Source organism: Balaenoptera borealis (assembly GCF_965194805.1).
Source record: "Balaenoptera borealis genome assembly, chromosome: 15".
In the NCBI taxonomy this organism is placed as follows: Eukaryota; Metazoa; Chordata; class Mammalia; order Artiodactyla; family Balaenopteridae; genus Balaenoptera; species Balaenoptera borealis.
This window is the reverse complement of record NC_138871.1, coordinates 748,754-771,115: the sequence shown is the minus strand read 5'-3', so window position 1 is coordinate 771,115 and position 22,362 is coordinate 748,754. Positions and strand designations below refer to the sequence as shown.

General features: G+C 50.4%; 1 protein-coding gene across 4 annotated transcripts in view; it reads left to right on the top strand.

Moving 5' to 3' along the window:
* LIMS1 (LIM zinc finger domain containing 1) overlaps window positions 1-22,362 on the top strand; it is a 105,323-nt gene that overhangs the window by 34,690 nt on the left and 48,271 nt on the right. Inside the window, exon 1 of one of the 4 annotated variants that reach the window (XM_082357353.1) lies at window positions 12,589-12,610. The exons of the other annotated variants lie outside the window; for them this stretch is intronic. Within the exon in view, the coding sequence (XP_082213479.1) occupies window positions 12,594-12,610 (17 nt within the window). The 5' untranslated portion in view covers window positions 12,589-12,593. Of the gene's footprint in view, window positions 1-12,588; window positions 12,611-22,362 lie in introns of those variants that run through there. 4 annotated transcript variants of the gene reach the window in all.

Below are 22,362 nucleotides of genomic sequence, written 5' to 3'. Positions count from 1 at the left end.
CTGGGGCAGTCCTTGCTGGCCGGGTCTCTGGGGGTTGATCACAGGCACCGGCCGGGCACCCGGGAACCGCAGGCCAGGCGGGCAGCAGGGGGCCTGGGCTGGGCTGGGCTCCAACAACGGTGAGGTGGGAGAGAAGAAATGGGAAAACTGCTCAGGAGCCAGACTGGGCAGAAGGGGGGGTCTGAGGACAGGAAGGCACGGGTGGCCGGGAGCTCACCGGCTGGTGGGTGGAGCGCATGCCTGGCCACAGGAGGCTCGCCCGGAGGGTGCAGGCGCCGGCGCGCGCGGGCAGTTTCCTTTAATCCTCCGGGCTTTGAGTTGCTGGTGAGGATGTCCCGTAGAAGTAGCCCGCAGACAGTTTGGTGCCTGACCGTGAAGCTGGGGGGATCTGGCTGGCGTTGCTGGCACAGAGGAGGTGGTGGAGCCGTGAGGATGGGGGTCACGGGGAGACAGTGGAGCCAGGATGGGGGCTTCTCCCTCCTAAAGGCGGGAGCAGAAGGGATCCTGCAGGAGACAGTGACGGGTGACCCTGATGCGGGCGGGGCCGTCTGGAGGCCGAGGGAATTGAGTTGGGACTTGCTGGAGAGCCTTGTTTATAAAGTCAAACATGAGGGGAAGGATTGAGAATGGCCCTCCTGGTTTTGTCTTTTAAAAGGTGACTGGGACCTTAATAAGAGGTGTTTCCCGACGGCAAAGAGTTGAATGACTGGGCTGCCCTTAGAGAACCATCTGGAAAGGAGGAGGGGCTCCAGGTGGCTGTCTGGACACCCTGCCCACACACCCTGTGGGTGTCCTTCGCGGTGCCCATGATCAGTCAGGAATGGGGCCAAGATGTCAGCGTTCCCCTCTTGGGTGTTAACTGCAGTGGCATAAGGTACATTCTTAGGGAGAATTCCACATCCCGGGGCTGCAGCTCCTGAGACTTCCATTCTGTTCTCCTTCTCCTGAGAGAGATCGTGGCTGCTTCCTAGGGTTTGCGTCTGGGGCAGGAATTGGGGGTGAGGGCCTGTTTCTCCCCACAGACCGCCCTGTACTGCCCGCTTCCTGAAAGGGAGTAAAAATCAAGGCCAGGGGAAGATTCTCCCTTTTTTTTTTTTTTAAAGATTTATTTATTTAATATTTTATTTTTGGCTGCGTTGGGTCTTCGTTGCTGCGCACGGGCTTTCTCTAGTTGTGGCGAGCGGGGACTACTCTTCGTTGCAGTGCGTGGGTTTCTCATTGCGGTGGCTTCTCTTGTTGCAGAGCATGGGCTCTAGGCGCACGGGCTTCAGTAGTTGTGGCACGCGGGCTTCAGTAGTTGTGGCTCACAGGTTCTAGAGCGCAGGCTCAGTAGTTGTGGTGCACGGGCTTAGTTGCTCTGCAGCATGTGGGATCTTCCCAGACCAGGGCTCAAACCCGTATCCCCTGCATTGGCAGGCGGATTCTTAACCACTGCGCCACCAGGGAAGCCCCCAGAGGAAGATTCTGGCTGGAAGTTTACTGTGCGTGTATCGTGTGAGAAATCCCCACCAGCCCTGAGGGTCAGGGTGAAGCTCAGGGCTGAGCCCCGAATCTCAGAACTTTCTCTGCCCTGGCTTGCCTACTAGGCGTCAGACGCCCTGAGGTCAGATGCCCTGAGAGGGGCCTGCCATGCTAGAGGACAAGCAGAGGCCATGGGTTGTTTTCTTGTTTTCAAAGATTAGCCTCAGGGCCTGTAACCCAGGAATCTGCTCTGTAGTGAAGGAGGCGGTCAAGGACCGGCCTTGTGTTCTCGGTGAATCCAGGTGGGGAAGCCATGTTCTTGCAGAAAGGTTGACCTAGTGGCTCCTGAGTTCTTCCTGCATCTCCAGCAAAGACCCCTTTATTCTTCCGTGGAAACTTGGCGCAAGGCGGCCCTGGTGGTGACTCAGCCAGGACAGAAGGAGCTGTTTCCACCGCTCGGCCTGATGAAATGCGGCCGCCCGGCTCTGGGTTGGGCCATGTCACCGGGAAGATGAATAAAGACCAGCTGCTTGACCTGATGTGCCAGAGAAGGCTTCAGAGATGCTCGGTCAGTTCAGATGTGAAGGTGTCGTCAAGACCCAAAGGGGTTCAGCTCCTTGCATGCTGACCAGTTATTATTTATTTTCCTCAATATTTTCCTGCGTATTACAAGTGCTTTCAGTAAGTTTGCGGATGAACTTCTTGACTTAGTAAAGTATGTAAAACAAGCCAACAGGATGTGAGTTGTGACATTGGGGGTGTTGTCTTGCTTCAGGGCTGCGGGGTTATCTTGTAACACTGTCACATGGCTCAACTGCGTGCAGGAAGAACCCTCGATGTGGCTTCATCAGCTTAAATATAGTTCAGGGCAACAGACACGGAGTTGAGATGAGGAAGTTCTATGCAGTGTAGGAAACAGGAGCTTTAAAGATAACTCGCTGTGATGGGAACCCAGCTTCCGGAGCCCTGATAAATGAATGGAGTAAGGGCAGACGCACAGAGAGGGGTCCCCCATTCCTGAGTCTGGAGGCAGCAGGTAAGGACCTCTTTGCAGAGGTGAGGCCATGCATGTACAGGGGAGAAGATGGGCGGTGGCCTCCAGAGAAGTGGAGGTGACGGCCCAGAGCAGCCAGTCACAGGCTACTGTTGTGTTTCTGGGTTTGTTTCCCTCCTGACCTGTCCTTCTCAGTCATTTGAAAGCAAACCTCAAAGACATTGGTCTAAACTTGCAAGTACAGTAGCAGAAAGGTCTCCTAGTAGCCTTTGGCCACGCTAATGTGTGCTTCTTGCTGCAAAGGGCAATGATGTGGTCGTACTTCCTGTGGGTGTGTATCGTCGAATGTGTGTAAAAGCAACTGTATGCTTTATGGGTTTCACAGCAAGGGCGGGTGAGAAAGGGAGGTTATACTCTATGTTTGCAGAGAAAATATTAACAACCTTGATAACGTTCAGTGCCATAGAGTTTATGGTCCTGCAGAGACTTTTTCTATAAAAGACCTCAGGGATGCTTTTTGGCATTTTATTACATGAAATGTTTTTAACTCAAATTCTGTCTAGGGTCTTAAAACACACCAGCAAACGTGTACTGTTTAACACTGTGGTTAGTGAACTTTGGTCTTAACCGTGGTGAGAAAGAAGCAGCCTAACTAGTGGGGGAGCTGCTCTTACTCATTAACTGGTAACTGTTTAAAAACTGGGAGGGCCTTTTAGAGGAAACTTAATGCGCCAGATCTGCACTTGTAAAACGTTTATCAAGAGGAGATTATTCACCCCAAGAAAATCTCAGGCCTTACACATGATTTGCCCTTTGAAGTGAATTTCCTTAGAGACTTAAATGTATTTATGAAAACGTTTATTTTACAGCTAATATTCAGGAACATGATAACCTTGAGAGGAATAGTCCTGTGGTATAGGATGGGGTGATTGGGGTGATGGGTAAGGGAGTTTCTTTTATATATATACATGTATTTATGTTATGCATATCTGTATACATATATAATACAAGCATACATAATCATGAAATATGGAACAGTTATAGTGATCAGGAGAAGAGAATTATCTTTTTCAGGGACAAGAAAAAAAAAGTTAAAAAGAGGGCAATCACTGATCACTTCCATTTGGCCTTTCAGTTAATAAAAAGGGTGCATACCTTAGTTTGCAGCCAGAGGCACTGTGCATGGCTTGTAGGATAAAAACACTGTGGATGAACACACACACTTGGTGTAAAAACGCAGCAGAGAACAAACACAATCAGACCGTCATGAGTGTGGTCACGTTGGGGGTGAGAGGGGGAGCTCTAATCCTCGGGGGTGGCGCCGGGTGGTGGGTGATGGGCTGTGGAGAATGAGTGTGTTTCACACTCACAGGCAGTGGGAAGGGGGCTCTTCAGGGGGGCTTGGCGAGACAGCAGGAGGAAGGTTTGCAGGTCAGGTTGGCTTCTCTGTTCAGAACCCTCCATTGCCTCCCTCTCCCAGAGTGACAGCTGGTTCACGAGGGCGTGTTTGCTCTATGCCCTGCCCTGGACCCCCTCTGTCCTGGGCCCCCTCTGCCCTGGGGCAGACTGGGAGGTGGTGGCACATGAAACGTGGTGTCACCAATTCCGTCATCCAGGTGACAGTGACTCGTCTGCTCCATGCTGAGCGCTGCGCTAGGTCCTGGGGACGCTAAGAAATGGTGCAGCTGGTGGGACCAGGTGTGTGGACATCCTGAAGTGAGGGCTCCGTGATGGGGTGGGAACCCGGGTCTCCTGGGGGTTGGGGGGAGGGGAAGGAGTCTTAAGTTTCACTAACGACTTCTTGATGTCAGCAGCTCTGAGAGAGTTCCCTGAGAAAAGATAGAGCCTTTACGGGAACTTTAGGAAAGTATTTTCAGTTTTGTTTTTTAAAGCAGAGGCCTTGCAACGATTTCGAATTAGGTCTTGCCCCCGAGTCCTTGGCAACATACTGGTGGGCCGACTCGCTGTCAGAGGGAAGGTGACACGGGAGCCGGGTTCCTCTCACTGCCTCTGCCTGGAGGACAGATTATAGCTGCAACCTTAGTGTGTCATTTCCGGGGAGAGTTAATCCATTTACACAGTGGAGGTGTCAGTCGTCTACAGAGTGATGGAGTGGGTGACATGATGGGACATATGGGAAAGTATTGTATGTACCAAATGTTGCTACAAATATCTCATGCTGTCATTGGGGGGAATTGGGCCCTTTAACACTCCTAGTGAGGGACTTCCCTGGTGGCGCAGTGGTTAAGAATCCACCTGCCGATGCAGGGGACACGGGCTCAAGCCCTGGTCTGGGAAGATCCCACACGCTGTGGAGCAACTAAGCCCGTGCGCCACAACTACTGAGCCTGCGCTCTAGAGCCCGCGAGCCACAACGACTGAGCCCACGTGCCACAACTACTGAAGCCCGCGTGCCTAGAGCCCGTGCTCCACAACAAGAACAGCCACCGCAATGAGAAGCCCGCGCACCGCAACGAAGAGTAGCCCCTGCTCACCGCTACGAGAGAAAGCCCGCATGCAGCAACGAAGACCCAACGCAGCCAAAAATAAAATAAATGAAATAAATTTATTTAAAAAAAAACCAAAACACTCCTGGTGAGAGTTTGGGATAGGGTATGTAGAACATGAAAAAATCGAAAAATAAATTTACCAAATCTTCTTGGTGAGGCGAGAAGAGGCAAAGATGCCCTTAGCAGTATATTGCTAGGGCTTAAAAACTGTGCTAAGAGGAAGTTTCTTTGCTGCTGGAAAGAAGTTCATCTGCAGCCTGGGAAGGTGTTTGGGCGCCGAGTCCTCTGGGTTCAGCTGTTCGTGCTCTTTCTTGTTACTGATGTGACAGTTCAGGGCTGCTCAGGAGAATCTGCCTTCCTCACTGGTTCATCCACTGAGACTGTTTATCCTTGAAACACTGTGGTGTAGCTGAAAGAATGTGGGTTTTACAGCTACCAGACTTAGGTCAGATCTTACTTCTGCCCCTTGTATGATTTTGAACAAGTTACTTAATATCTGAGTTGCAGATTCCTTATCTGTGGATGGCAATAACCCCTAATCTGTGAGGAGTGAGGAGTCCTTGAGATATTGTATGTAAAAGGATTCTAGGTGACATCTAGGTGGTTGACAAATGTTCCCTCCCCACCCCCATTTTTTTTTATTGTGGTAAAATACCTCTAACATAAAACTCGCCATTTTAACCGTTTTTAAGTATAAAATTTAGTGGCATTAACTATAGTCATGATGTTGTGCAACCATCACCACTGTCCATTTACAGAACTTTGCGTCACCGCAAACAGCTGCTGTGCACCATGAAGCCTCAACTGCCCGTTCCCTGCTGCCCGCCCCGATGGCCTCTTATCCGCTTCCTGTCTCTGTGAACTTGCCTTGTGTGTGTATCTTACATGAGTGGAATCACACAACATATGACCTTGATGTCCGGCTCCTCCCACACACCAGAATGATTTTGAGGTTCATCCCCGTGTGGCACGTGTCTGGGCTTCTTTCCTTTTTTTGGACGGATGTTACTCCATCATATGGATGGACTACATTTTGTTATCCATCATCTGTCGAAGGACACGTGGGTTGTTTCCGCCTACTGGCTGTTGTGAGTAGCGCTGCTGTGAACATGGTTGTACAGGTATCTGGGTCCCTGCTTTCAGTTCTGTGGGGCGGGTACCCAGAGGTGGAATTGCCGAGGCATATGGTAATTCCTTTTTTTAAAAAATAAATTTATTTATTTCATTTATGTATTTGTGGCTGCGTTGGGTCTTCATTGCTTCACGTGGGCTTTCTCTAGTTGCGGCGAGCGGAGGCTACTCTTGGTTGTGGTGCATGGGCTTCTCACTGCGGTGGCTTCTCTTGTTGTGAAGCATGGGCCTTAGAGTGTTCAGGCTTCAGTAGTTGTGGCACGCGGGCTCAGTCGTTGTGGCTCGCGGGCTTAGTTGCTCTGCGGCCTGTGGGATCTTCCCGGACCAGGGCTCGAACCCGTGTCCCCTGCATTGGCTGGCGGATTCTTAACCCCTGCGCCACCAGGGAAGTCCCAGCATATGGTAACTCTGTGTTTAACTTTTTGAGGGACCACCACACTGTTTCTCCCGCTTTGGTTTTTATATTACTCTGCACCATTTGAGCGTGTCTCCTTAAAGACCTGGAACTCCTGGACCTCGGGGTTGGAAGGAGCCACGTTCTGTTTAGCACCTGAGAATCTCTCCTGTTCAGAGCCTCCACAGCCCGACCACTGCTGCAGAGTCCTTCTCTTTCTTCCTTTTGCCTTTTCCTTCTTCAGTCTTCTCCTCTCTCTTCCCTTCCCCTTCCTCCCTCTGCTCTGCCCCTCCCCCACCTTCTCTAAAGGGGCGTGGTTGGGGGGGATCCTGCAGGTCCTCCTCCTCCACTCCCCCCGCCCCCACCTGGCATTGCTGTCCTCGTGGGAGGGACCCACGCACAATGAGCTTCCTTAAGCCAGACCTTCAGAAGGGTTGGCGCTCGTAATAAGTGATGGTGAGTATTTGCGGAAAGTTGGGTGGAGAATAAGAAAATGGCATCATCGAAGCGGGGAATTCAGTCTTCAGGGCTGCCAGCCCAGCACGGTGCTAGCAACAGCTGCAAGGAAATCATAAAAGTGGCTTTTCCACAAACCAGCCAGAAATAAAGTCCAGACTGCCAAGTCAGGATGTCTTAGTCAGGGTGCTTTTCATTCCTTGTAATCCTGATTGGCCTGACCAGTAATTGAAAGTCAGTTTTGAGTCTGACTTGACTTATTTCTCAGGCCACTGTAAAGGTCTTCATTTGTGGTGCATCTGATCAGACCCTGTGGTAAATAAAGGACGTATCCATGCGTCTTAGGAGGCTGCAGGCGTGGGCAGGAAATAGCTACAGTTATGGCAGAGCTACACTTCAATGTGTGCGGTAGCAGCAAGTTATTAATAACGGTCCTAAGGAGAACATGAGCCGCCGCTAGAATTTTGGAGTTAATTGTACTGATTTGTGAATTCATGGACCAGCGCGAGGAGGTGGGCGAAGCTGATGGAGGATCGGAGCCGGCAGCGCGGCTGTGGGAGGGGATGGGTTCGCCGGAAAGCTTTGCACGCGCCCTGCCCGGTGAGGCTGAATTCCATGGACGTGGTTGGAGTGGAGAGGAAGGAACAAAGAGACTCGGGATCCAGGCTCTCTGACTAACCCCGGGGTGACTGAGTCAGCCACTGAGCGTGTCCACAGGATTTCTAAGACCTTAAAAGAAAGGGCAGCACCCTTACTGAGAACGCGCTTCCCCGCGCTGACTGTGGAAATGCTTTCCCTCAGTTCTAGTCCTCGGCAACCACCGAGGGAGCTTCATGTGCGCGCGTTACGGCCGGAGTCTAGCCTGCCCCAGCTGCTGATGGTAGGGGTCCCAGCCCAGGCCGCCCTCCCAGCCCCACCCCGGGCTGCGCGGTTACAGTGAAAGGAATCAAAGCCTCCTGTTACGCCTGAGTTTTCAGTGCCTCATCCTCAGGATGATTTCTGGGCCACATTTCTCGATTCCGTAAACGGGGCCTGTGACCTTATCTAGAACGGCCTGTCCAATAACGTGTCACGTGAGCCACGGCCACTGTGTAGTTTAAGGTTTCCTAGCAGCCACGTGCAGAAAGGAGCAGGTGAAATTAACTTGAATAATATATTAGGTTTAACTCAAAATGCCAAACTATTATCATGTCCCAACTATATACCTCCTGTGGTCACATTAACAATTACTGAGATGCTTTACACTTTTGGGAGCTAAATCTCTGGAATCCCGAGTGTATCTTACACTTAAAGCATGCCTCGATTTGGACTCGCCTCACCTGAGTTGCTGTGTGTGGCTGGTAGCTACCAAGCTGCACAGCGTAGACCTAAGGAGAAGTTACTGAGACTCATCCAAACATAGAGGCTCTGTTTGAAGCCCTTGGGAGGGATTCTGGGTGGGCAGGAAGCAGCTTCGCCTGAGATAGAAAGGTCCCATTTACGGACGGCAGAACGTCACCGCACGACTGAGGGGCCGTTCGTGGAGAGCAGTAAAGTCCTGCGGCCTCAGTCTCCACTGCCAGCAGTGACCACAGGAAAACTGTGACACCTTGACTGCCAGGCGCTGAACCATACTTGGGCGGGATGACTTGTCTTGGCAAATCTACTGGCCATTAAGAATGGAAACCACAGCCTTTAATGTATATATGGACACTGTTGCCAAAGAATCTTTTCCTCCAAATGCCTAATGCCTTACTCAGATGAGGAGATGTAGCGTCTGCCTGCGGAAGCAGCCGTGAGCAGGCGTCCTTATATGGGAATTTGCACAGACCTCAGCCCCACTGGGGACAAGATCCACCACAGCGCACACTTCTCTTCCAGCGAAGCAGAAATTATTTTTAACTGTTCTTGGAATTTCCCCTTCCTCCTTTTTCTTCCTGTGGTTCTGCCTACTTTGTCCTCTTGGCCCCACTTAACTTCTGTCTTCCAGTCTTTTCCCATCTGTACTCACTTAATCTGGTTGGTTTCTGTTGTTGAGTTGTGTGGGTTTTTTATAGATTCTAGATATGAACTCCTTATCAGATACATGATTTTCAAATATTTTCTCCCATTCTGTAGGTGGCCTTTTCACTCTGTTGATTGTGCCCTTTGACGCACAGAAGTTTGTAATGATGGTGTAGTTCCCATTGTCTGTTTTTACTTTTGTTGCCTGTGCTTTTGGTGTCATATCCAATAAATCATAACCAAAGCTAATGTCATGAAGTTTTTCTCCTATATTTTCTTCTAAGAGTTTTATGTGGGCTATTTGGAGTTAATTTCTGTTTATAGTATGAGATTAAGAGTCCAGCTTCAGTCTTTTGCATGTGGATATACATTTTTCCCAACACCGTTTGTTGAAAAGACTGCACTTTCCCCATTGAGTGGCCTTGGCACCCTTGTTGAAAATCATTTGACCATATTTGTGAGGGTTTATTCCCAGGCCCTCCGTTCTCTTCCATTGGTCTGTGTGTCTGTCCTTATGCCAGCACCGCACTATTTAGATTACTGGAACTTTGTAGTAAGTTTTGAAATCAGGAAGTGTGAGACCTCCAACTTCACCTTTTTCAAAATTGTTTTGGCTTTTTGGGGTTCCTTGAACTTCCTATGAATTTTAGGATGGATTTTTCTATTCCTGCAAGAGACATCACTTTGTTAGGGTTTAGAGCCTCATTTTTTTTCCCATTCATAAATGAGTTGTTGAGGATACTCTGTGATAAGAAAAAAGAGCAAAAAAAAAAATTTACTATTCAATGTTAGTCTTCAATATATACCTCAAATATAGCTTTAAAAATAATTATTTATTTTGGCAATTCTCTGCAAGATGAGGATTTTCAATACAACTTACTTTCCCTGTTTTCGTAAAATACTTTTTAACGATGTGCAGCCTTTAAGGGATAGCGATTGTACATCGTTAAGCATCCTCTCTAGCCAGGACACCAAAAATAATTTGTTCTAATTAAAGTTAACAGAGCCCAGTGGCCAGAGCAGAGTTCCCTCACTTTAGGTATTTTTGCTTGTTTGGGGGGGGGCAGTTAATCTTACTGAACCTCAATTCCGAAGTCCAGAAAATGATCCTTAAACTCAGCCTTTTTAATCCACCCTACAGGGTCATATTCCAGAATGCGGGTTCACAGTTGAAACTTACTGGAGAGGCTGAGGGGCTGTTTGTTGAGGCAGGAGACCTCCCCCTGCCCCCCATCACTCTGGCTTTGTCAGCCCTTTCTCTCAGCCTGGAGATGTCACAGCGATAGTCTGGCCAAACCAGTTGGAAAGACGTGCGCAGTTTTCTCAGTTGCACAGGTGAGAAGATGAGAGTTTTGTGTTAGATGAGGTGGTCGCATCAGTGGTCGCGCCCCCTGGAGGTGGCGGTGCACACGATGGCAGCGTTGTGCAGACAGGGTGGGGACGTGGCGGACCCTTTAGGAAGCTTAGCTTAGTGTAAAATGATTACATAACATGTGGGTGGGTTCGGTCTCCTGTCCTGTATCCCTGGTAGGGGTGCGCACAACGAGGGCATGGAGAAAAGAGGCCGGAGGTGCTTGGAGCAGTTGGATGGGTCGTTACAGTCTTAGTGGGACTTACTGGTCCAGACCACTCTGAGGCGCTGAGGCTTATAGACCTTCACAGAAAAATGCACAGAAGCACGTACACGAAAATTTTCTTATAACGTCAGGGGATTCGTGCTCCCAGCCTCTACCACAACACACGATTGTAATGGCGACTGCGTTTCTGAGGTTTTTTTAGAAGCCTTGCATTAAATAGGACAGTTAAAATATTGTGAATTCTTGATAACTGAATTATCTGCAAATTCACGAGCACAGAGCGGTCTGGTACTTTCCGGCAGGTGCCTGTGTATGTGTGTGTTTGCCCGTGTGAGAGACAGGGACACACACAGGCTCTGTCTTTCCACTTCTACAACCAGAAGAATTTCTTTGCGCCCATTTCCTTTTTCTTCCTTTTCCATAATGCAAACAGAAATGCTGTTCTTTTAAAGCCTTCTCCTACATGTTCTACACATTAAATTCTAAGCTCTTTCTTAGACGTCCTGTTTAAGGTGATAACAGCCAGTTGCGGGTACCTGCCCCGTGTGAGGCTGTGCACGTCACCTCTGACCCCTGCCTCAGCCCTGCAGGGCACGTATGTTGGAATCAGGACCTGATGTGTACGAGGCTGGCCCGAGACCCTCCAACTAGTCAATCTTCCAGTGTATCACATTCACCGTGAACCAAAATAAACACCTACTTTCGCCAAATTTATTAGTTTACAAGTGGATTTTTTCACCAGGTGGGTCTTAGATGTGATCTGAGGGGCAAAGAAAGCTTTCTGCTAAAAAATACCGCCCACTGTGGGTGGTATTTCCGTGGTGTTGGTCAGAAGAATGAAGGTAACTGTCAAGTAAAAATGTTCTGGGGAATTATAGTTTCAATCCTTAACGTTTTAGTTTAAAGTAGTTGGCCAGATTTTTTTTTCTTATCACAGCTTTAATAGAATTGAAGGAAACTTACGGCTTCTTATAAGCTGGGAAAAAGGAAAGATTGATTAGTACTGTACTTAGAAGGAGAGATTGAAGATGGAGCGCTGGGCGGTGAGCATCTCGGTGCAGGTCAGTGAGGATAAAACACCCAGTTTGGAATTCTGCGTGGGGTGGAGTCCTGATTGTTGGGCACTAGCAATTTGGGGAGAGGAAGGTGTGTCTGCCCCCTGGGCACAGCGGTCCCTGTTCTTCCCCGACTCCGCAGCTGTCATCTTCCTCTCTGGGCAGGTCGTCCCGTGGGGAGTGAGGCCCCGGCCAGGCGGGTGTGCGCGGGTCAGACCCCGTCTTGACGCTGTCATGTGTGCAGGCGTGGTGGAAGCTGGGAGTCTGTTTTCCTCTTGTTGTAATTCCGCCCTCGTCCTTGTGAAGGCTGTGATTGTGGTTCTTTGGGGCATTCGCTTTGGGAAAGTGGGGTCGGATATTTTGCTTGAGGAGTTAGCATCTTATAAAGAAAAATCTGTTTTCTCACGGCTCTCCAGTAAATGGTGCTTTGAGTGAGTTTGCCAGATATGGTTCAGTCTGCAGGCTAAATCTAGCCCACAGCCCGTGAGCAAACAATGGTTTTGACGTTTTTAAATTGTTGAAAAAAATGAAAAGAAGATGTGAAAATTACACGAAACTCAAACATCAGTCTTGGGACGCAGCCCAGCATTTGTCTGCTGGACAGGATCAGGTGAAGAGTCATGACAGAGGCCGTGTGGCCCTCGGAGCCTGAAATAGTCTCGCTCTGACCTTTACAGAAACAGTCTGCTGACCCTGCCGCGGAGGAGGTTAGCAATTGTGAAGACGCTGTTTAACGTTGTCAGGTTTCAGACATCCCTGCATTCAGATCCTCGCAAGTTAAATCCAGTTCTGTGGAAATGACTAGATAGTGACATACTTTAATTACATCGAAACAAGTCTTCACTTGGTTGCCATCCTCACGAGTGGGTTTCTTGTAACCAGCGTGAACTAGCTTCCTTCCTTCCTGTCCTGGAAGAACACTGGAGACTCGTCAGAGCCGCCTGCCCTCTGCTCCTCGGAGCCGACCAAGGACCAGGGGGCTGGGGGCTGGGGTGTCTGTAGAGCTGCGGGGCCAGCACGTGGCACTCAGACATGTGCACCTTTACCAGGTAAGAACAGTTCCCCTGGGGGGAGGTTTCTGTTTGTTTTTGTTTGGGGGTGGTGGTGAATTTATATCATTCCTTTTTAATGGAATCCCACTGTTTGTCGATTTCCCCATCTGATGAGTCTGGACGGGATGCTGAGTCCTGCTCCCACTCGAGGCGCTGAGCCCCCCGCCCCGGCCTCGCCAGCCCCGGGTGCAGCTGAGACCCAGGCGTGACTGCCGGCTGTCGGGTTCAGAGGTGCAGGCAGGGATGCCCCCCATCATTCCTAGAGGGCGTGGCTGCAGCGGGGCCGGGCTGGGGGGCCAGACGCCCCCGCGGTGCTCTCTGCGCCTGGGGAAGATCTGTGACTGGCCGGCTGGTGGGCAGGGGGCTCTCTTCGCTGATATGAGCTCAGTGCCTTGTTGATCCCGGAGATTCTGTGAACAACCCAACATCCTTTTTTAAGTACCTCTTCTGCTGAAATTAACCTGAGGTGGTTTATATTGCCTGCATCCTAGAAAACCTGCGTGTGTTGAGCTGAAAGTGCCCATTCAAAATGTCAAACATTTTGTATTAAAACTTTTTTTTTCTTTTTGAAACTTTTATTTATTCCTCTTGATATCCTATGTTGTCCACCTTTTCCTCTTTATCCACAATTACCTACTGTGTACCTGCCACCTGCCAGGCGCGTGGTTAAATGTCAGCAGAGAAACGTTTCATGTTGGGCTGTAGTGATGCCTCACTTAGAGGATGTCGTGAGGGGTGGTCCCGACCTCGGTCCCCAGGTTCTCTGTGCCCGTGTCAACTCGGGGACAGCAGTGAGGAGCCCGAGAGCAATTCAGGAAGGAAGGAGGTCAGACTTTGAAATCAGTACAGGACAGAGACCTGTAGTCACCTTGAGGGATGGAGTGACTGAACGTAGAAAGAAACAGGAGGAAAGAGGTGAGGCCTGGGCACCGGGTTCCCCCGCAGCAAACCTGGTAGCTCGTGTGATGCCCCGGGGCGCCCACCAGACAAACCTTGTGACGGTGATCTGACTTCTCACCTGGTCTACACCCGGGAGGGGACCGGCTGGTCGTGCAAGCTGAGTGTGTTAGTTGGCCTGGTGGTTACAGCCTGGGTTCCTGGTTTTCACATCCGCTCTGCACGTGTTAATCACAACCGCTGAGACGCATCCGCTTTGGATAAACTGACAAAACGGGGTTGCCCGCCTTCAGAAACTGAAGGTCAAGCTTTTAAGCTTTCGAAAATTCACCAAGGAGAGCCTCTTTATGGGAAGCTGCTCACCTTCCCGGCCCCCAGCCAACTGTCCCCATGAATCACGCACCCCTTTGGGGTAAACTCCAGTTACGTGCGTGTATACGTTAGTAAGAAATAGTATCACAATTTTGTGAGACACTTTAAGAAAGATCGATCAACATTCTTGTGTTTCTGCGAAGTTTCCAAACGTCACTCATTCAGCAGGCTTTTCCGTGGACCCACTGTGTGCTGGCTCCGAGCATCACAGTGTGGCAGGTGCCGCGGGGAGGATTTGTCTGCAGGAGCCCCTCCGGGAGCTCTGTGAGTCCCCACAGAGTGGAACCGTGTGGGGATCCAGACCTGCTACCGGCCCAGTGGGGCAAGGGTGTCTGGCAGCTCATCACAGGGGAGGGAGACGCAGAGCGTGTGGGCTCTGGGAGGGGGGCCACTGCTGGGAGGGAGAAGTGGCTGGAAATGAGGCCGCAGGTAAGGAGGTGGTGAAGGCTTGTGTCTCCTGCGACACCAGGGTCTCTGGACTTCGCCCCCTGGAAAATAGACATCGTCTTCCGAACTGAAACATAATACGCTCAGATTTGCAGTTAAAAAAAAAAATACAGCTTTGACAGCAGTGAGTAAAAGGAGAAGTATCGATGATGATGTGATAATTGTTTTTCATCGAGCACTCCCCATGTGCTAATTACTCCATTAATCCACGTCCTTTTCACAGTAGGTCCGTGGGGCATGGGTATAACCATCCCCTTAGGAAGAAAAACTCTCCAGTAAACCCCTGCCAGGCTGGGATCTGAGTTCAAGGCTGACGGACCACGCCTGGCCCAGCGCAGAAGGGTGGGCCTGGGGACCGGGGACAGCGGGGTGTGCGGGGTGTGCGTATGAAGGGAGGGGCGACATGACCTTTCGCACAGTGGCTGGGCTGGTGAGAAAGAGGCTGCCGAGGGCGACTGGAGGTTTGGGGCAGCGTAGTGTGAGGGGCAGCTTGACCAGCATGAGGGGTCGGGCGAGCGCCACTGTACGCCCCCCCCCCGAGGGATGCATGGACCGCAGTTAAGCCAGCTGTCTGCTCCCTCCACCAGATAAGTGCACGTGTGCAAATCATCTCACACGAGGACGTGTTTCTACATGTCTAGTTAAGACCCCCGTGTATAAGCTTTAGGTTTGCTTCTCTCCAACCGTGGTGCTGGTGCTGATCTCAGGCAAAGTTTGCTGTTAAAAGTACTACGTTCTGCACCTCAGCGTCCATACTGTGGACAGGTTTCTTTTTACTGTGTTCTTCCTGCTGCTTTACTTCTGGGTTTGGAGTAGAGGTCTTCATTCACCTACCAGGTAGTTGTGTCTGGAAGCCGGCCCGTCTCACCTGGTTTTGCTGGTCTTATGACTCATTTAACCCTCTTATCTCTGATGCAGCCTACATGCATCCTTTTTTTCTTACAGTTTATGTCCAATAACTTTCTCATTATCTTTGGGCTTCACAGCATAATGTTTCAAAAAAATGTTTCTTTTTCCAGCTTTATTGAGATGTAATTGACATATAACATTGTGTAATTTTAAGGTGTGTAATGTGATGATTTGAGACATGTATATAGTTTTGCAAGATGTTTACCACAATAAGGTTAATTAACCCACCCATTACCTCACATAATTACCATTTTGTTGTGGTGATGAGAACATAAAAACTGTTCTCACGACTTTCAAGTATATGGTATTGTTAATTGTTGTCACCATGCTGGACATCACGCCCCCAAAACGTATTCCTCTCGTAACTGGAACTCTGTGCCCTTTGACCAGCATCTCCCCATTTCTCCCCCACCTGGCACCTCCCTTCTACTCTGTTTCTATGGGTTCAATGCTTTTAGATCACACATGTAAGAGAGATCGTATAGTATTTGTCTCTCTCTGATTTATTGCACTTAGTGTAATGCCCTAAAGACCATCCATGTTGTTGCAAGTGGCAGGATGTCCTTCATTTTTATGGCTGAGTAACACTCCTTTGTGTGTGTGTGTGTGTGTGTGTGTGTGTGGTTTTCTTTATCTGTTCATCCAGCGATGGACACTTGGGTGGTTTCCATGTCTTGGTCATTGTGAATAATGCTGCGGTGAACAAGGGGACACAGATATTTCTTTGAGATCGTGATTTCATTTCCTTCAGATATATTGACCCGGAAGTGGAATTGCTGGGTCACATGGCAGTTCTATTTTTAGTTTGTTGAGGACCCTCCATACTCTTTTCCATCATGGCTGTACCAATTGACGTTCCCACCAACAGTGCAGGAGGGTTCCCTTTTTTTCCACATCCTTGCCAACATTTGTTATTTCTTGTCTTTTTTAAAAAATATATTTATTTATTTATTTATTTGGTTGCACTGGGTCTTAGTTGCAGCAGGCAGTCTCCTTAGTTGTGGCATGCAAACTCTTAGTTGCAGCATGCATGTGGGATCTAGTTCCCTGACCAGGGATCGAACCCAGGCCCCCTGCATTGGGAACGCGGAGTCTTAACTACTTCGCCACCAGGGAAGTCCCTTCTTGTCTTTTTGATAATAGCATTTCTGATAGGTGTGAGGTGATAGCTCATTGTGGTTTGATTTGCATTTCCCTGATGATTAGTGATGCTGAGCATTTTTTGTGTACCTGTTGGTCATCTGTATGTCTTTGGAAAAATGTCTGTTCAAGGACTTCCCTGGCGGTTCAGTGGTCAAGACTCCACGCTTCCCATGCAGGGGGCATGGGTTTGATCCATGGTCAGGGAACTAAGATCCCACATGCTGCATGGCCAAAAAAAAAGAAAGAAAGAAAGAAAAATGGCTTGTTCAGGTCTGGTGCCCTTTTTTTTTTTTTTTTGCTGCGCCCCAGGACTTGTGGGATCTTAGTTCCCCGACCAGTGATTGAACCCAGGTCCACGGAAGTGAAAGCACCGAGTCCTAACCACTGGACTGCCAGGGAATTCCCTCATGCCCATTTTCATTCATTCATTCATTCATTCATTCATTTATTTCTGGCTGCGTTGGGTCTTCGTTGCTGTGTGCCGGCTTTCTCTAGTTGTGGCGGGGGTATAACAACAATTAACAATACTGTTGACAGACACTGGGGAGGCTGTCAGACCAGGAGGGACGGCAGACCGGGAGCTGGGGATGTGGGCCCCCCGTCAGGCTACTCTTCATTGCAGTGCACAGACTTCTTATTGTGGTAGCTTCTCTTGTTGCGGAGCATGGGCTCTAGGCGCACAGGCTTCAGTAGTTGTGACCTGCGGGCTCAGTAGTTGTGGCACGCGGGCTCTAGAGCACAGGTTCAGTAGTTGTGGCGCACGGGCTTAGTTGCTCCGCGGCATGTGGGATCTTCCCGGACCAGGGATGGAACCCATGTCTCCTGCACTGGCAGGCAGATTCCTAACCACTGCGCCACCAGGGAAGCCCTCGTGCCCATTTTTAAATCAGAATCTTTTTTTTTTTTTTTTTGGTGTTGAGCTGTATGCATTCTTTATACATTTTGGATATTAACCCCTTATCTGATATGTGATTTACAAATATCTTCTCCCATTCTGTAGGTTGCCTTTTTATTTTTTTATTGTTTCTTTTTCTGGACAGAAGCTTTTCAGTTTGATGTAGTCCCACCTGTTGATTTTTGCTTTTGTTGCTTGTGCTTTTGGTGTCATATACAAAAAAATCGTTGCCAAGACAGATGTCAAGTTGCTTTTCCTTTATGTTTTCTTCTAGGTGTTTATAATTTCAGGTCTTACATGTAGTCCTTAATCCATTTTGAGTTAATTTTTGTGCATGGTGTAAGATAGGGGTCCAGTTTCATTCTTTTGCACCTAGCGTGATACTTTCTGTCTTCTGTGTTATTAAGCATCATTCAGAAGTGGTAAGAAAGGCTTTTAGTGTTGGTTACGTATCGAGTGGTGGACACTCAGGCTCTCGCAGTGGGTTACATTCCTGTGACGTTGCACCTGAGAATTAACAATGCCCTTTTTTAGACTTTCATTTCCTGAAAATTGTGTGCATGTAATACCCTGAGAAGCCACGTGGTGGCAGAAGTGGTGCTTTGAAACTTGTGGGTTTACAAACCTGCTCTAAGAGAACGTCTGCTCTGCATCTTCATCCTTTTTTTTTTTTTTTAGATGAAGGTGTAGAATTTAATAGAAAGAGACTCCAAATACCCATCACCTACCTTAAATAAAACATTGCAAGTACAGTTGAGCTCTTGGTACACTTCCCGTTGTGATGAGTTTCCCTCCCGCTTTTCCTCTGGGAGGGAACCACTCTCCTGTTGATTCTTATATTACACACTGTGTATTCTTAGCACTCATGGGGTTGTTTATTTTGTTTTAGATTTTAAATAGTGTGTGCTCTTTGTGATACTGTGCAAGCTGTGCTTTTTCACTCTCTCGGTTCTTAGGTAGGTTTATCCATGTGGATTTGTGCAGCTTTAGTGAATTATTTTTTTCTATAGCTGTGTGGTATTCCAGGAGGGGGTCACGACTTGTTACATGCACTTTCCTGTTGAGAGACACTGGGGAGGCTGTCAGACCAAGAGGGATGGCAGACTGGGAGCTGGGGACGTGGGCCCCCATCAGGTCCCCTGTTGCTGTCTAACAACACACTTGGTCTCAAGAACACCCGTTTTCATTAGAATCTTTGCCTCTTTCCCCGAACGCTTGGCCTGAGTCATCACACATACCCTGAAGGGAGACAGCCTCCAAGGAGTCCAGGAATTCAGCGACGTAAAGGCTCAAGTCTGACGCCGTCCACTGGCTTCTGCCCCCGGAGCTATAGGAGGAAGGTCTGTGTCAGTGACCTCGGCCTCCTTCCCAGCCCTCGGCGCCCCGTCCACCGCGTGGACCCAGGTGCAGCTGGGCTCCTGCCTCATTTCTGGGAGAGAAAGTGGGCAGGCGGGGGGACCGTGGTTTAGTCTGTCTCCAGCCTGTGTTTAGTCTGGGGTTGTCCCCAGGGCCTCTGTGCCCACAGTGGGGAGGGGACACCTCCCCTGCCCCCTGGAGTTCTCGTTGCTGAACTAATAGTAAAACTGATGCAAGACAGATGAACAGGAGAAGAAGAAACAAGTTTCAATTCCTGCGCACGGAGGTCTCGCAGAGATGGGACCTAAGATGTGGCCAAAGCAGGTGGCTTTTGTAGACAAACAATAAATTTGTGAGGAATTGACAGGACTAAGAAATGTAGGCTTTGGATGCCCAGTTAGTGAAGGATCTGAGTGGTTTGGCCCTGGGGTTAGTCACCGAAAGAGGTCGCGGGTTTGTTTGTACGGGCTGCCCCGTCTCTGGCCATTAGGATGTCCTCCCTCCTTCACATGGAGACTTACCTCCTGCTTCAGGGAGACAGAGGAGGGGGTCACAGTGTCCCTCTTACATCGGCCGTTTCTTAAGCAGCTTTAATTCAGAATAATCCATGTGCTGTTGAGGGACATTTGGGGGCAGCTCACCCTGGACCCCAACACTGTCCTGCTCCTGTGTGTCCCCGAAGCTTCCTGGGTTGGGCTTGTCCGCGTTCAGACCTGGCTGTGGATCCACAGTCTCCCTCGTTGGCTGTGTTGCCTGTCAGGACCTTGAGCTGCTTGGAGACTCAGTTACCTCAAATGCATAGTGGGGACAATAGTGGTCCACAGCTGGTAGGACGGAGGTGAACGTTAAACGGGAGCGTGTTCCTCAGCTGTGAGCAGTACTTACATCAGCTCCGCATACGGCACGTCATGGGCATTTTTGTGCCCCAGCCCTTTCTTTTGTAAGTACTCTTTGAAAACGGTCTTCTTAGATTCAGTCAGTTTAAAATGCTGGCTTTCCGCGGGCAGGACTAAGGCAGCACGAGTGCAGCCCGGGCTCCGCGTCTGGTCTGCCACCGGTTCCTCTCCCTAAAAGCCTCTCCCGCCCACTCCCCACCCCCCCAACCCGGCCGCCACCCCCGTCTCCGCCCTGACAGCTCGGTCTCCCCCATCCCCAGGCCTGGGAGAGGGGTCTTTGGACCGGAGAGACACCCCTGACTGGCTCTCTCGCCTCACCCCCCCCAGCCCCTCCCCGCAGCCTCCGGGCCTTTGCACGAGCTGAGCTGCTCTCTCCCCAAGCCGCCCCTCCCTCCGGCTCTGGGGGATCAGACCCCAGGTTTCCGCCTCGGGAGGCGTTCCCTGCGTCCCTGCCGTCCTCACAGCGGCCTTGTCTCCTGTGACGTGACACATTTTCAGCTGCATATTTATTTGTGGGTTAGATGGTTGGCAGGGTGTCCTCCCAGACAGAAAGCTTTAGGATGAGACTTTACACAGAACCCGGGGATGTTTTGATGCCCTGGTGAAAGGGTTTGGAGGTGGAAGTTGACAGTAGTGACTGCGGCACTGAAACCAGGCTGGGGCCGCGCAGGAGCTGCGGTCACGCTCACGACCCCCTGGAATTCCGGGGAGAAGAGCCATGGCCTCGGAAGCTCAGAACTGCTGCCGGTAACTCTGCCATCCGGGGATTCTTGCTCCGGGACCTTCGCCTGTTGGTTTTGTCACAGGAACGTTTAGTGTAGAAATGTGTTCAGCAGGTCCACACCTGCTGCGGGGTGGAAGGGTGGAATGAGTGGAAACAGTGTGTGTAGCAACTTTATACAGAAGGTGATGGCAAAACACATTTTAAGTCAAATCATGTGAAAATCTGGATTTTCAGCAAAGCTCTCTTTTGTGAACAGATGACCACTAGAATTCCTTCAGAGAATTAAAAATTATCCTATCTACAGAAGTTTAGCTTGATGTGCAGTCTTCTGAAACCGTGTTGACGGTGTCACATGGGCTTGCACTTGCCCGTGGATGGAGGCCGGGGCCCCGCTGACTCTGCCGCGTCTCTCCCCGTGGCCTCGGCGTCTCCGCGGCTCGTGTGTCAGGCGGGTGGTCAGGGTCCCTTCCTGGGTTTTATGTGCAGCTCGGCTCTTGGCTGTGGAGCAGGTAGCCGGGAAGCGGGCCGAGGCGGGGGTCAGGCCGGGGGTCGGGGGCACGGCCGGCCGAGCGTGTGAAGCCAGCCTCAGGCCCCATCTGGGTCCGGGGTGGGAGCCTGACCTGCGGGGAGGGGTGAGCGTGCCAGGAGCCTACCAACCTCGGGCCCTCCCCTGCCGTGGGCCCTTGCTGAAATTTTAATCCGCGGAAAAGACCGTTCAGATCATCGGATTCGACCGCTCTGTTTCTGAAGGGAAAGATTGAGGCCTTCGGGAGTGATGTGACTCGTGTGCCTGCCTGCCCGCCGGCTGCAGCCGGGACGTTGCCCGTGTGGACCCACCAGCCGGGTGACCCCGGGCTCCCCCTGCACCCTCGCACCAGCTTGTCCCCCCCTCGGCCCCGTAGAAAGGTTGGGGGGTGGGAGGGTGACCGGGAGTTTTGTTTTAAATCCTTTTGAAGGGCGCAGGAAAGCTTGCTTGTTGCGGCGCGGCTTTGGGAATGTTCTGTGATTGTCTCGCAGAAGACGGTGGGTGACCCGTGTAGATTCTCTGTGTTTCTGACAGCTGACCTGTCGGGTCTCAGACTTCGGCCGAGGCCCCCCCGCCTGCTCGGTGAGAGGAGGGTCGAGGGGCTGTTCAGAGGGGCTCGCAGACGGGCCAGGGACCGTGTCTTTGGTGATTTTTTCTGACTCTTCTGGACGGTAGATTCTGCCCTCTCACACTCTGCTCTGGTCGACTTGAACTTGAACCTGCTCCTGAGAATCGCCGAGGTCCGAGCCCTCGTGTGACACCCGGGACACGCCTAGGGGCCCGTGTGGAGGGCGTGGGGCTGGAAGTGAGAGTTTTGGAGACGGGAGTGTGGAAGGAGGGAGGTTGGTGCTCTGCTTTATCAGAGAAACTTTACTTCCCCTGTAGGGGATTATTCATAGGATAAAATTTAAACTAAAAAGGATTCATTTCCATTAAGTTCAGAGTGGTTGCAAAACAAAATTCTTCTCTTACCGCGTGTGTACAAGGAAATTAATGGCCTGGAAACGTACAGCTGCTTGACCGTCTGCAGGCCTGAGGCCCCTGGTCTGGAAGGTCTGCTGACGGGCCAGCAGCCAGCTGGGCCCCGAAGCCAGGGTGCAGCCCTCAGTTCTGCCAAGAAGGAGCCGTCAGCGCCGGAACGCTGGGGATGGGTCTTAGGGGCTTGATGCCTAATTAGGTTTCTCTACCCCCCAGAGCCTGAAGGGGGTACTGGGACCAAGTACACCAAGAACTGGGCTGAGTCAGGTGGAGGGTGGTGTTTTAGTTCTTAGCCCCGCTGGAAAGTGTTCACACTGGTGGAAGTGTTGCTCAGCTCTACAAATGTGCAGCATCTGAGTTTCTGCAATCTCACAGCAAAGTACAGCTTTCCAAAACTGTGGAGTGGATGTGCCTTTTAAGAATCTCATTTAGGTAATGTTGAGTGTTAAATGCAAAAACAAAACAAAACAAAACCAGTTTCAAAGCTCTGGAGCATTCATCTGAAACGTACCATCATCATAAATTGGCGAGGCTCTCAAAATCAATTGGTCGAACAACTAACCAGAGAACTTACTGAGCAAACGCACAGTCTACCACGTACCTGGC